Here is a 13,883-nt window from a genome sequence, read left to right as displayed (position 1 = left end):
TCTTCACTACCTGCTGTACCTGCATGCGTACCTTCATTGGTGTACAAGAACACCCAGAACTCTTTGTACTGCTCCTTTACCTAACTTGACTCCATTGAGGTAGTAATCTGCCTTCCTGTTCTTGCCACCAAAGTGGATAACCATAAATTTATCCACATTAAACTGCATCTGCCATGCATCTGTCCACTCACCTAACCTGTCCAGATCACCCTGTAATCTCCTAACAACCTCCTCACATTTCACCCTGCCACCCAGCTTTGTATCATCAGCAAATTTGCTAATTTTATTATTAATACCATCTTCTATATCATTAATATATATTGTAAAAAGCTGCGGTCCCAGCACTGATCCCTGCGGTACCCCACTGGTCACCGCCTGCCATTCCGAAAGGGAGCCATTTATCTCTACTTTGTTTCCTATCAGCCAAACAATTTTCAATCCAAGTCAGTACTTTCCCCCCATACCATGCGCCCTAATTTTGCTCACTAACCTCCTATGTGGGACTTTATCAAATGCTTTCTGAAAGTCCAGGTACACTACATCCACTGGATCTCCCTTGTCCATCTTCAGAGTTACATCCTCAAAAAAATTCCAGAAGATTAGTCAAGCATGATTTCCCCGTCATAAATCCATGCTGACTCTGACCTATCCTGTTACTGCTATCCAGATGTGTCTTAATTCATCATTTATAATTTACTCCAGCATCTTTCCCACCACTGAGGTCAGGCTAACTGGTCTATAATTTTCTGCTTTTTCTCTCGCTCCTTTCTTAAAACGTGGTACAACATTAGCCACCCATCAGTCCGCAGGAACTGATCCTGAATCTATCGAACTCTGGAAAATAATCACCGGTGCATCCAGGAATTCTAGAGCCACCTTCTTCAGTACACTGGGATGTAGACCATCAGGCCCTGGGGCCTGATCAGCCTTCAGACCTAACAGTCTCTCCAACACCAATTCCTGGCAAATATAAATTTCCTTCAGTTCAGGTCCTTCAGCCACTGTTACCTCTGGGAGATTGTTTGTGTCTTCCCCAGTGAACACAGATCTGAAGTACTGATTCAACTCTTCTGCCATTTCTTTGTTTCCTGTAATATATTCCCCTGTTTCTGTCTTCAAGGGCCCAAGATTAGTCTTTACCATTTTTTTTTGCCTTTCACATACCTAAAAAAGCTTTTACTATCCTCCTTTATATATTTTTGGCCACTTTACCTTCATACCTCATTTTTCCTCTGCGTATTTCCTTCTTAGTAATCCTCTGTTGTTCTTTAAAAGCTTCCCAGTCCTCCGTTTTCCTACTCATCTTTGCTATGTTATACTTTTTCTCTTTTGACTTTATATGTTTCTTAACTTCTGTTGTCAGCCACGGCCACCCCTGGCTCCTCCTAGGATCTCTCTTCCTTTATGGAATGAACTGATCCTGCATCTTCTGCATTATACCCAGAAATATTTGCCATTGTCCCTCCACTGTCATCCCTGCTCAGGTATTGCACCATTGAACTTTGGCCAGCTCCTCCCTCATAGCCCCATAGTTCCCTTTATTCAACAGAAATATTGTCACTTCCGATTGTACCTTCTCCCTTTCAAATTGCAGATTGAAGCTTATTGTATTAAGACACAAAGAGCATCTGAAAAATAATAGAAAATCAAGAGATAAAAAGGAGGGAAGACCTTAAAACTGTCACCATTACATGATAAAATATTAGGAAAGCTAATGGGATGAAAGGCTGATGAATCCTCTTGATCTTGATGCATTTTTACTAAGGTCTTGAAACAAGTGCCTGCAGATGTAGTGAATGTACAGGTTTAATCTTTCAATACACCTTAGATTCTGGGAAGATTCCCATGAATTGGAATATCGTAAATAAAAGGCGAAAGTGAGGACTGCAGATGCTGGAGATTAGAGTTGAGAGTGTGGTGCTTGAAAAAGACAGCAGGCCAGGCAGCATCCGAGGAGCAGGAAAATTGATGTTTTGAACAAAAGCCCTTCATCAAGAATTGCAAATATAACACATTCAAGAACGGAGGAAGTTGGGAAAACAGGAATCAATCTGCCAGCTAGACTAATGGCTAACACTGAGAAAATTCTCTAATCATTCATGCATTAGTAGCAGGACATTTAGAAAATCTCAATACACTCAGAAGCACGGTTTAATGTAACAGAAATCACATTCGCCAAATTTGTTAGTCTTTTGAGGATGTTACAAGTAGGGTGGATAAAAGTGGACCACTAAGTGTAAAGTGTTGGAAGTTTGAAATGGCATTTGACAAGATGCTAGATAAAAGACTACTGTGCTCGTGGTCTAGGGTGTAAAATATTAGCATGGCTAGAAGATTGGCTAGCTAATGAGAAACAATTGGATAAGTGATTTTTCAGATTGGCAAACTCTAATTAGCCGATTGCCTCAGGATCAGTGATGGAGCCTCCGCTATTTACAGGGTCATTTTATATTGATGACTTGGGTGAAGGGACCAACTATATTGCAGCTAAGTTTGCAGGTTTCGAAAAGTCTTATTAAACTTGAATCATTAATTCTGTTTCTCTCTACAAAGATGTTGCCAGACCCGAGCACTTCCAGTGCTTTGAATATTTATGTAAGACAAAGTTGGTGTTTGCTGGCTGCTAAGATATAGTAGCAAAATTGTCCTTCAGCCCATCTACTATACCATTAAAGCATGGCTATTTTGTTTCTCAGCCTATTCTTCTGTCTTCTGTCATCTCATCCTTGATTGGTAAGGAGATCAATAACATTGCAAGGAGATGGAGTACTAAGGTTGGAAACTACAGGGTGTTAGTGAGAGTACATCTAGAGTGCAGTTTTGGCCTCCCTCATGTGCTTCCTTACATGGGAAGCACAGCACAGGTTCTCTAGAATGATTCCTGGAATGACAAGGTTGTCTAATGTGGAAAGGTTAAACAGATTGGGCTAATTGTATTCAGTCATAAAATTCCTACAGCGCAGAGAGAGGCCATTTGGCTAATTGTGTCTGCACCTACTCTCTGAATAGCATTCCACCCAGACCAAGTCCATGACCCTATCCCTGTAATCCAGCATTCCCCTCAGCTAATACTCCTAACCTAGACATCTTTGGACACTTGGGGAAATATAGATGTGTTAATCCACCTAACCTGCACATCTTTGTACTGTGGGAGGAAACGAGCACCTGAAGGAATCTCATGCAGACACTAGGAGAATGTGCAAACTTCATGCAGACAGTCGCTTAAGGCTGGAATTGAATCCAGGTCCTTGGTGTTGAGGCAGCAGTGCTAACCACTGTGTCGCACCAAATGTACTCATTGGACTACTTGTACATGCAAAGGGTCGTAGATGCACGGAACTTTCTTCCTCAAATAGCAGTGAATGTTGGATCAGCTAATTTTAAATCTGAGATTTTTTTTCAAGCAAAGATATTATGGGATATGGGCCAAAGTCAGGGATATGGAGTAAAGCCACAGATCAACCGCGATCTCATTGAATGGTGGGCTGGCTCAAGGGGCTGAATGGCCTACTCCTGTTCCTCTGTATTTAGAAGATTGAGAGGGGTGATTTGATTGAGATATGTAAGGTCCTGCTGGAGTTTGACAGGGTAAATGCTAAGAGAGTGTTCTTCCTCATGGGGGAATTTGAACTTGGGAGCACGGTTTAGGAATTAAGGGTCTCCCATTTAAGGTGGACATGAAGAGGAGCTTCTTCTGAGTTGTTGATCTTTGGAATTCTCTTGAATTTGAATTAGAGCCCAATGAAACTGGGCCGATGAGTATTTTCAGTGTTTAGATTACCTGCAGTGAGGAAACAGGCCATTTGGCCCAACACTGACACTCCAAAGAGTAACCCATCAGCCCCATTCCTTTAACCTATATTTATGCCTGACTCTTGCATGTAACACTATGGGCAATTTAGCATGGCCAATTCACCTGACCTGCACGTCTTTGGACTGTGGGAGGAAACCAGAGCACCCGGAGGAAACCCATGCAGACACGGAGAATATGCAAACTCCACACAGATAGTTGCCCGAGGCTGGAATCGAACCCGGATCCCTGGCGTTGTGAGGCAGCAGTGCCTCACAACTAAGCCACCATGCCACCCCATGAATTAAGTTAGACTGTTTTCATCTATAACAGAAAAAAAGAATTATGTGAGGAAGCAGGAAGGTGGAAATACGCCCACAGTCAGAATAGCTGTAATTTTATTGAATAGCAGAGCAGGTTTGAAGGCTGAATGACCTACTCCTGCTCCTATTTCTTACAGGGTCATAGAGCTATACAGCATGGAAACAGACCCTTCAGTCTAACTCCAATTTGCCAGTATTTTGCCCATATCTTCCCCCAACCCTCACTATTTATATACCCATCCAGATGCTTTTAAATGTTGTAATTGTGACAGCTTCCTCTGCCAGCTCATTCCATACATGCACCACCCTTTGCATGACACAATGATCCTATAACTTCGTGCAATAGAGGTCGATGTTCAAGTGATCAAGATGCAAAGTGATGCATTTTGGAAAATCCAATTCAAGAGCAAACTATATTGTAAACGGAAATACCCTGAGGAAAACTGATGAATAGAGAGATCTGGGTGTTCAGGAGCGTTGCATACTGAAGGTGGCAATGCAGGCCAATAGAGTGGTCAAGAAGGCACACAGCATAACTTCTTTTATTGGAGGGGGTATGGAGTACAAGAGCTGGCAGGCCATGTTACAGTTGTATAGGACTTTGTTTCGGCCACATTTGGACTACTGTGTACAGTTCTGGTCGTCACATTATCAAAAGAATGTGGATGCTTTGGAAAAGGTGCACAGGAGGTTCACCAGAATGTTGCCTGGTATGGACGATGCTAGCTATGAAGAGAGTTTGAGTTGATTAGGATTACTTTCATTAGAAAGACGGAGGTTGATGGGATGAGAATATGTATAGGGTATGAGCAGGTAGGGAAAGAGTTAAGTTTTGACTTTTGTAAAACAGTAGGTTAAGCTGAGCATGATTCTGATCAGATAGAACTTGCAATTAACAATGGGGTGCTGGAGGCAATGGTAATGGGGTTAACAAGGTGGAAAAGCATTCATTATCTAGAGCCACACAACACCAGGTTATAGTCCAACAGGTTTAATTGGAAGCTCTAGCTTTCGGAGCAGCTTCCAATTAAACTTGTTGGTTTATAACCTAGTGTTGTGTGATTTTTAACTTTGTACACCCCAGTCCAACACCAGCATCTCCAAATTATGTAGAGCCATTTAACAAGATGAGCAAGCATTCAGTATGTAAAATCAGTTAACAAGGTGGAAAGCCTTCATTATGTGAAGCTAGTTATTTATTGTATAACAGCAGATGGCTTAATCTTTACTGTTGATGCTCACTGATTGTAACGGTCATCCAATCAATATGTATGTTTCCTTATCTGGATGCTCCTCCCTGTAAGTGACTATATAATTCCTTAAGAAACTTCTATTCCAGAGAAGACAGAGAACTCCTGTCACTGTGCATATGGGCAATTGTTTTCTCTCACTCCTGGGCCCGGAATAAAGATGAAGGAGGTAAAGCTATACTGTCTGAATGTTTTGTTTCAACTGAGGGGGGAGCGGAACAAGAGGGACCTGATTGAGGTCAACAAAATCATGAAAGGTATAGACAGTGTGGATGGCAAGAAGGTTTTTCCCAGAGTAGGGAACTCGATTACTCGGGGTCACGAGTTCAAACTGAGAGGGGAAAAGTTTAAGGGAGATATGCGTGGAAAGATCTTTACATAGAGAGTGGTGGGGGCCTGGAAGGCATTGTCAGCGGATTTCAAGGGGCGGGCACAGTAGTGTCATTTAGGTTGTATTGAGACAGATACATGAAGGGGCAGGGAGCAGAGAGATACAGATCCTTGGAAAATAGGCGTCAGTTTTCGATAGAGGACCTGGATTGGCACAGGCTTGGAGGGCAGAAGGGCCTGTTCCTGTGATGTACTTTGTTCCTTTCTTCGTCCTTTGCTACTGTTTATTTCCAGTCAGCTCACAGACTTCTACACTTTGTACCACCCCTTGAATTAAAGATTCAAGTGCAGAATTCAGTCTTGTGTACACAACCAAAATATTTATTACAGATGGGGTGGGGGGATGGGGGAATGGAGCTTGTATGTTTAGCTTTTACCTCAAACCTTTGTGGTGATTGCATGTCACTCTACTATGATCATTGATAATAAATGACTGGGTTAAGGAACAAGGAAGCAGGGTCTTTTGCTGTTTTTACTTGCTTAGATTGAATTCTGGGAGGCTGACACTAGTGAACCGAAGCCTGCATCTCAGGTAAATAATTGAACCCAATTTAGCTCTGTTAACACTGGAAAGTGACTCATTGTTGCTGAGGTCTTAGAATTCAGTCTAGACAAGAAATGGTGCATTTTTTTTCTATTTGGCGAGAAGTACCAAGATATTAGCTGTTGAAATAACTAGCTTGAATCCTTAAAGCCCCGATGCAAAAATTGGTCTCACAGAATTTGGAATCCCTACAGCGTGGAAACATCGAATCTACCCTGCCCTACCTGCTACCCTATCCCTGCTTTCCTCGTGGCTAATTCACCTAACCTACATATCCCTGGACACTATGGGAATTTTAGCATGACCAATCTGCCTCAGATGCCTATCTTTGGACTATGGGAGGAAACTGTAACACCTGGTGGAAACTTGTGCAGACACAGAGAATGTGCAAACTCCACAGACAGTGTCACCTATGGTAGAATCAAACCCAGGTCCCTGGTGCTGAGGCAGCAGTGCTAACCGCTGAGCCAAGTTGTTGCCCTGCAGTTTAGTTTGGGTGCAGTCGTCTTTCCATAACTTTCCATAACTCATTACAATGAGTTGCTCCTAATCTCTTGATTTTTTTTTTGAAGATGTTCTTTTGAGCTGCAATTATAATATTGAAAATTATTGAAATGTATTTCATGTATATTTTTGTATGGATGATGTCATATTATGGTAAAGAAATAGCATTTAAAATGCTACATTATAATGTAATGAGCATGTTATTTTCAAATGTTAATAAACCTGCCACAATTTATTAATGTCTTGTTGCAATGTTTGTTTTTTGGCAGTCCCTTTTATGGTGAAGATTTTTACTTTGAAATTCCTCGAAGTTTCCAGTACCTCTCCTTTTATATTTATGATAAAAGTTTCTTTCAAAAGGATGTGCCTTTTGGTAAGTTGCAACATAATCATCTGCTATGAAACACGCATGTTCTCTATGCTTTGAACTTCTCCACTATTTTACTTTGTATGTAGGGATGTTTGAGTGGTGATCTTGTTTATCCTGTGCCCTTTTAATAAATTCTGGTGTCAGCAATATCAAAATTAACTATATCCCTATAATTATTGGTGGGTATGGCAGGTCATAATGCATTTGAATTCAGTGTGGATTTCCTGTGATTCTTGATTAGTTATATTTAAACAAGGTCCCATGTTATACACCAACCTAAATCCAATTGCTTTGCTGCATTAGCTACAATACTAAATATTTTAACTGAAAGCAGTCTGTAGATAATTTGCTCACATCTGTAGAAACTGGTTGAGGTTTAATCCATATCTATCTTTTATCTCACCCTCCACTTCTAGGATCATTTAAGTTGGATAATACTCTTGTAATATCTCTGCATTAAAAGTTGCAGCATTTTAGCTAGTTAAGCATGTGTGTGTAGTGGAGGAGAGATGAAGTAGAACCCCAATGCAAGCAACCATAACTTACCATAGAACATTTCAGTGCAGTACAGACCATGCACTGACCTGTGGAACCAATCTATCTTACACTATTCCATTTTCATCCATATGTTTATCCAATGACCATTTAATTGCCCTTAAAGTTGGTGAGTCTACTACTGTTGCAGGCAGTGCGTTCCACGCCCCTACCACTCTGAGTAAAGAAACTACCTCTGACATCTGTCCTATATCTATCACCCCTCAATTTAAAGCTATGTCCCTTTGTGCTAGCCATCACCATCCGAGGAAAAAGGATCTCACTGTCCATCCTATCTAACCCTCTGATTTACTTATATGCCTCAATTAAGTCACCTCTCAACCTTCTTCTCTGTCATGAAAACAGCCTCAAGTCCTTCAGCCTTTCCTCATAAAACCTTCTCTCCATACCAGGCAACATCCTAGTAAATCTCCTCTGAACACTCTCCAAAGCTTCCACATCCTTTTATAATGTGGGTGACCAGAACTGTACGCAAGACTCCAAGTGGAACTGCACCAGAGTTTTGTACAGCTGCAGCATGACCTCGTGGCTCTGCAACTCAATCCCTCAACCAATAAAAGCTAACACACTGTATGCCTTCTTAACAAGCCTATCAACTTGGGTGGCAACTTTCAGGGATCTATGTACATGGACACAGAGATCTGTCTACTCATCTACACTACACAGAATCTTACCGTTAGGCCAGTACTCTCTTTATTCTTGTTGCTCCTTCCAAAGTGAATCATCTCACACTTTTCCACATTAAACTCCATTTGCCGCCTCAGCCCAGCTCTGCAGCTTATCTATGTCTGTCTGCAACCTGCAACATCCTTCAGCACTATCCACAACTCCACAGACCTTCGTGTCGTCCGCAAATTTACTAACCCATCCTCCTGTGCCCTCATCTTGGTTGCTTATAAAAATGACAACAGCAGTAGCCCCAAAACAGATCCTTGCGGTACACCACTGGTAACTGAACTCCAGGATGAACATTTCCCATCAACCACCACCTAGTCATCTTTCAGCAAGCCAATTTCTGATCCAAACCACTAAATCACCTTCGATCGCATGCCTCCGTTTTGTGCAATAGCCTACCATGGAGAACTTTGTCAAACACTTTACTGAAATCCACATACGCCACATCAATTGTTTTACCCTCATCCACCAGTTTGGTCACCACCTCACCAGAAGATCACATTTTATCAGGCCAATTAATTTTGAGAGATTTCATTCTTAAAATAAATTGTTTGAAGGTGAAATGGTGTAAATCTGCTCTCTTACACATCTCTCTATGCCAAGGGTTTTTCTGTTAAATCAGCTGTTTGCTAGAAGCTCTCCTAAAGTTGTTTTTAATGTATAGTGAAGTAGTTGGCGCATGCCAAAGCAGACTTTTAATGAACAAGTAATTGAAGGTTGACCGAATCATTTGTTTCAAAAACGTAGAGAGTTGTGTTTGCTTTGTAAATTTATGTAAAGTTATTACTCTAATAAGAGGCGCTTTTAAAACGTGCTTAAAAACATGAATGGCATGAAGTGTCTGAATGTTGTCTTTTATTCAAAATGTGATTGGCTTAATGAAGTAATGAATATCACTTTAGGAGTATAAATGTACAGCTTGACAGAATCACCAAAGCAGACTGGGAGGGAGTGTGAAGCAATTTGGGATTACCATGAAGCAGACAAAAACAATGTGCAGCAGATCTGGGGCACTGAAGTCGGTCAGGAGGAATGTGCAGCAAGTCTCAATCATTGCAACGCAGACTAGCAGAGAGTGAAAACAGATCAGGGCTCACTGTATTGAGAAATTGATCTTGTTCAAAGGCTGAGTGTTGATTGGCTTATGTATACTGTAGTTTTATTTCCCTTTTATGCAAAGTTAGGAAGTTACTGTAGGAACTGGGAAATTTAATAAAATTCATTTCTTTTATGATAAAGGTTAATGAAAATATTTCATTTAATCACTCTATATTTGAATTTTACTTTATAAGTAATAATCTACATTGTTTGGTAGTGGATGGCAGTGCAGGTCAGATCCTTGGAGCCTACCTTACCAGGTAACCATTTATGCAGGAAGTGTTGTCAGCAGCATTCGTGCACCAGATTTCTAAGCTCGTGTAGCAGCTGGCATCCCTGCTAGTTTGGTATTTCAGGTTGTTCCTGACCTGCTTCACCCTCCTTCAGTTCTGCTGCAGATTTTGATTGAATTCAATTTACACCATCTGCCATTGGCAGGATTTGAACCCAGGTCCTGAGAACATTGAACAAAAAATCTGAAAGAAAGCGTAGGTGGTTAAGGGATGACTTTATTGAGGTTTATAAAATCATGTGAGACATAAATAAGGGGAATTACAAGCGTATTGTTCTTAGGCTAGGGGAGTTCAAAACTAGGGGGCATATTTTTAAAATGAGAGGAGAAAGATTTAAAAAGGACATGAGGACCAACTTTTTCACACACAATGGTTCGTGTGTCGAATAAACTGCTTGAGAAAACGGAGGATGCAGGTACAGTAACACTGGGCAGCACAGTGGTTAGCACTGCTACCTCACAACGCCAGAGACCTGGGTTCAGTTCCCGCCTCAGTCGACTAACTGTGTGGAGTTTGCACATTCTCCCCGTGTCTGCGTGGGTTTCCTCCCACAGTCCAAAAATGTGCAGGTTAGGTGAATTGGCCATGCTAAATTGCCCGTAGTGTTAGATGAAAGGGTAAATGTAGGGGAATGGGTTGCACTTCGGCACGTCAGTGTGGGCTTGTTGGGCTGAAGGGTCTGTTTCCACACTGTAAGTAATCTAATATTTAAAAAACATTTGGATAAGTTCATGAATAGGAAGTGCTTGGAAAGATATGGGCTACGCATAGGCAGGTATGACTAGATTTGTTTGGGAACATAGTCGGCATGGACAGATTGGACTGAAGGGTCTGTTTCTGTGCTGATAGAATCATGGACACAAACTGCGGATGCTGGAAATTAGAAACAAAAACAAAAACTGCTGGAAAAACACAGGTCTGGATGATCTATAGAAAGAAATCCGAGTTAACGTTTTGCATCTAGTGACACTTCAAACTCCTGAATTTCAGAACTCTGGAGTTCTGAAGAAGGGTCACGAGACTCGAAATATTAGCTCTGATTTCTCTCCACAGGTACTGCCAGACCTGCTGTTTTTATTTCTATTCCTCCTGAGAACATTACCTGTATCTACAGATGAATAATCCAGCGATAATATCACTAAGTCATGCTTCTCTATCCCATTACATCCATTACCCTAGCTGGTCAACTACAGCATAGTAGGCGAAGTGAGGACTGCAGATGCTGGAGATTAGAGTCTAGATTAGAGTGGTGCTGGAAATGCACAGCAGATCAGGCAGCATCTGAGGAGCAGGAAAATCAACATTTCAGGCAGGAGCCCTTCATCAGTTTCGTGAGGGCTCATGCCCAAAACGTCGATTTTCCTGCTCCTTGGGTGCTGCCTGATTGTGCTGTGGAATTACAGCATAGTAGAATCTGCAAGGTTGAGAGTTTTGTGGATAGTGTTCATTTTGAATGTAATTGGTCTGTAGTGAGGAGTTTGCAGGAAGAAAGAAAATAAAAGATCACCAGGATCTTTTGCAGGCAGGTAGTGCAGGAGTGAGGTTAGTGTACCTTGCTTTCTAGTTCTGAGTATTGGTTATAGTGATGGGCGATCTGGGGATTGCAGCCAGAGGGGCACAAAAAAGCCTGGAAGAGCAATTGTACAAGAAATCTGGTAGTAAAAGGGAACAAATGAGCATTTATGTGTTGGTAACGGATACAAGTCCATGATGGTATTTGACCTTCCTGTAGCCAGAGGGATGAATGTCACTAAAAAGCTGCAGAGCAGCCTGAAGAGGAGGAGGGTGCACATTCAATATCAATGGCCTACGGAAGAAGGAGGGCATCAGGGTAGAGGGAACTAGGCAGGAAATTAGCAACTGGAACCTTGAATAGTAATGTCTGGATTGCTGCCAGTACCAGGCATTAGTGTTTATAAAACCTGAGTATAGAGCACATTAATATTAATGGTTGGAGCCTTTGTGGATACAAGATAGGTGGAGGGACAGGTAGTATTGAGACAGGGAGGCTGCTGAAAGATTTAGGTTAGGAGAATGTGCAAAATGGCAGATGGAATACAACATGGGAAAGTGTGAGGTTGTGCACTTTGTAGGAAGAATAGAAACATAGACTATTTTCTCAATAAGGAGGAAGTTCAGAAGTCTGAGGTGCACAGAGACTTGAGTTCTAGTCCACAATTCTCTCAAGGTAAATTTGCAGGTTGAGTCAGTAGTTAGGAAAGGAAATGTAATGTTGGCATTTCTTTTGAGTGGAGTAGAATATAAAAGCAGGGATGTACTTCTGAAGCTTTGTAAAGCTGTGGTCAGACCATATTTAGAGTATTATGAGCAGTTTTGGGTCCCATATCTCAGGAAGGATATATTAGCCCTGGAGCAAGTCCAGAGGAGGTTCATAAGAATGCTCCTAGGAATCTAATAGAATCTTACAGAACACAGAATGGCCTGGACAGAGTGGACATTGGGAAGATGTTTCCATTGGTAGGCAAGACTAGGATTCAATGGCTCAGCCTAAGAATAAAGGGAAGACCCTTTAGAATGGAGATAAGGCAAAACTACTTCAGTTAGAGAGTGGGGAATCTATGGAATTCATTGCCACAAAAGGTTGCAGAGGTCAGGCCATTTGGGTATATTTAAGACAGAGATAGATGGGATCTTGAGGGTCAAGGGGATCAAAAGTTACGTGGAGAAAGCATGAGAATGAGGTTGAAAACCTGACCAGCCATGATTGAATGCTGGGCAGAGTCGATGGTCTGAATAGCCTAATTTCTGCTCCTGTCTCTTGTCTCTGGTCTAAGTGTAGGATGGAGGGCTTCATATTCTTAGCCCACTGGGATCAGTTTTAGGGGAGCTTGGACCTAAACAGTTGCACCTGAACAAGACCAGTTTCCTTCTGGGGAGGTTTATTAGTCTAACCCCTCCATGATAGCACTAACTTGGCAGAGTTGAGGGAATCCAATCACAATACTACGAGTGCCAAGGTGCAAAGAATTATTGGAAAGGAGGGATTCCATTAGAATATTCAAAACTGAAGTATTCAGTTATGAAGAAAACTAAAGCAATCTAAATTTAGTTCCGAAGAAGGGTCACTGAACCTGAAAACTCTGCTTTCTGTTCAGTTTTTTTTTCCAGCTATTTGTTTGTTTCTGAAGTCTGAATTACAGTTGTGTTGCATTGAGTAAGGCTGATGAGTTGTAGATACAGTCATTTGGAAATATGATCTGACAATGACCAGGGATATAATTCATAAAAGGGCAGAAATGTTTATTGAATGTTCCTGGATACAAGATGTTCAAGAAAGGTCGGAAAGGAGGAAGCGTGGCAATATCCATTAGAGTTCACTTCGGTGTTTAAGAAAAAGAGGGTGCCCCAGAGGGGCCAAGGCCTTAGTTTGGCTGCAACGAGGGAATAAAAGAGGTGTCTTTACATTGCTTGGTGCAGTTCAGTGAGCCAAAACTACTGGGGAAAAATGTGTAGTAACAAATTTGTGAAGCAGTTCGTGAAATGTACAGTAATTATCATAAAGTCATTTAGCTTTTACTAAACAGATGCAAGGTCCTTTAGCCCATTATGTCCATCCTGGTCATCAAACATTTATCTATTCTAATCCCATTTTCAGTACTTGGCCCGTAGCTTTGTATCCGATGGCACTTCAAGTGCTCATCTGGGTACAGCTAAAATGTTTTCAATGTGTCTGCCTCTTTTAAAACAAAAAAGTATTTTTATCAGCTTGTTCAGAGTTGCTATCACACACTTCTGGAGCAGATGGAAATCAAACCTGGGCTTCCTGGTGCAGAGGTATGGACATGGCCACCTTGCAGCACAGTGGCCCCTGTTTAATAGGGTATAGAGGCCTCTCCACCTCTCTATCAAAAACTGCTGGGTCTCCAAACACACCTTTTTTTTGAGGGAATGAGTTCCAGATACCTACCACTTCAAAACAAAATTCTGCATTTCCTCTCTTAAACCCCCTGTTCCTTGCATTCAAACTGTGACCCCTGCTTTACACCAACTACTAAAGGGGAAAACTTCTCCCCATCCATCCTATCTACACCCCTCATAACTTTGTATACCTCAGTGAGGTCCACCCTCAG

General features: G+C 41.6%; 1 protein-coding gene across 1 annotated transcript in view; it reads left to right on the top strand.

Moving 5' to 3' along the window:
• rasa2 (RAS p21 protein activator 2) overlaps positions 1-13,883 on the top strand; it is a 192,470-nt gene that overhangs the window by 73,325 nt on the left and 105,262 nt on the right. The window contains exon 3 of the mRNA XM_060834481.1: positions 7,071-7,174. Coding sequence (XP_060690464.1) covers positions 7,071-7,174 — 104 coding nt within the window. The remainder of the gene's footprint in view (positions 1-7,070; positions 7,175-13,883) is intronic.

This window comes from Hemiscyllium ocellatum, chromosome 13 (genome assembly GCF_020745735.1).
Source record: "Hemiscyllium ocellatum isolate sHemOce1 chromosome 13, sHemOce1.pat.X.cur, whole genome shotgun sequence".
NCBI classification, from domain to species: domain Eukaryota; kingdom Metazoa; phylum Chordata; class Chondrichthyes; order Orectolobiformes; family Hemiscylliidae; genus Hemiscyllium; species Hemiscyllium ocellatum.
The sequence above is the reverse complement of the archived record's forward strand: the minus strand, read 5'-3'. Positions and strand labels throughout refer to the sequence as shown.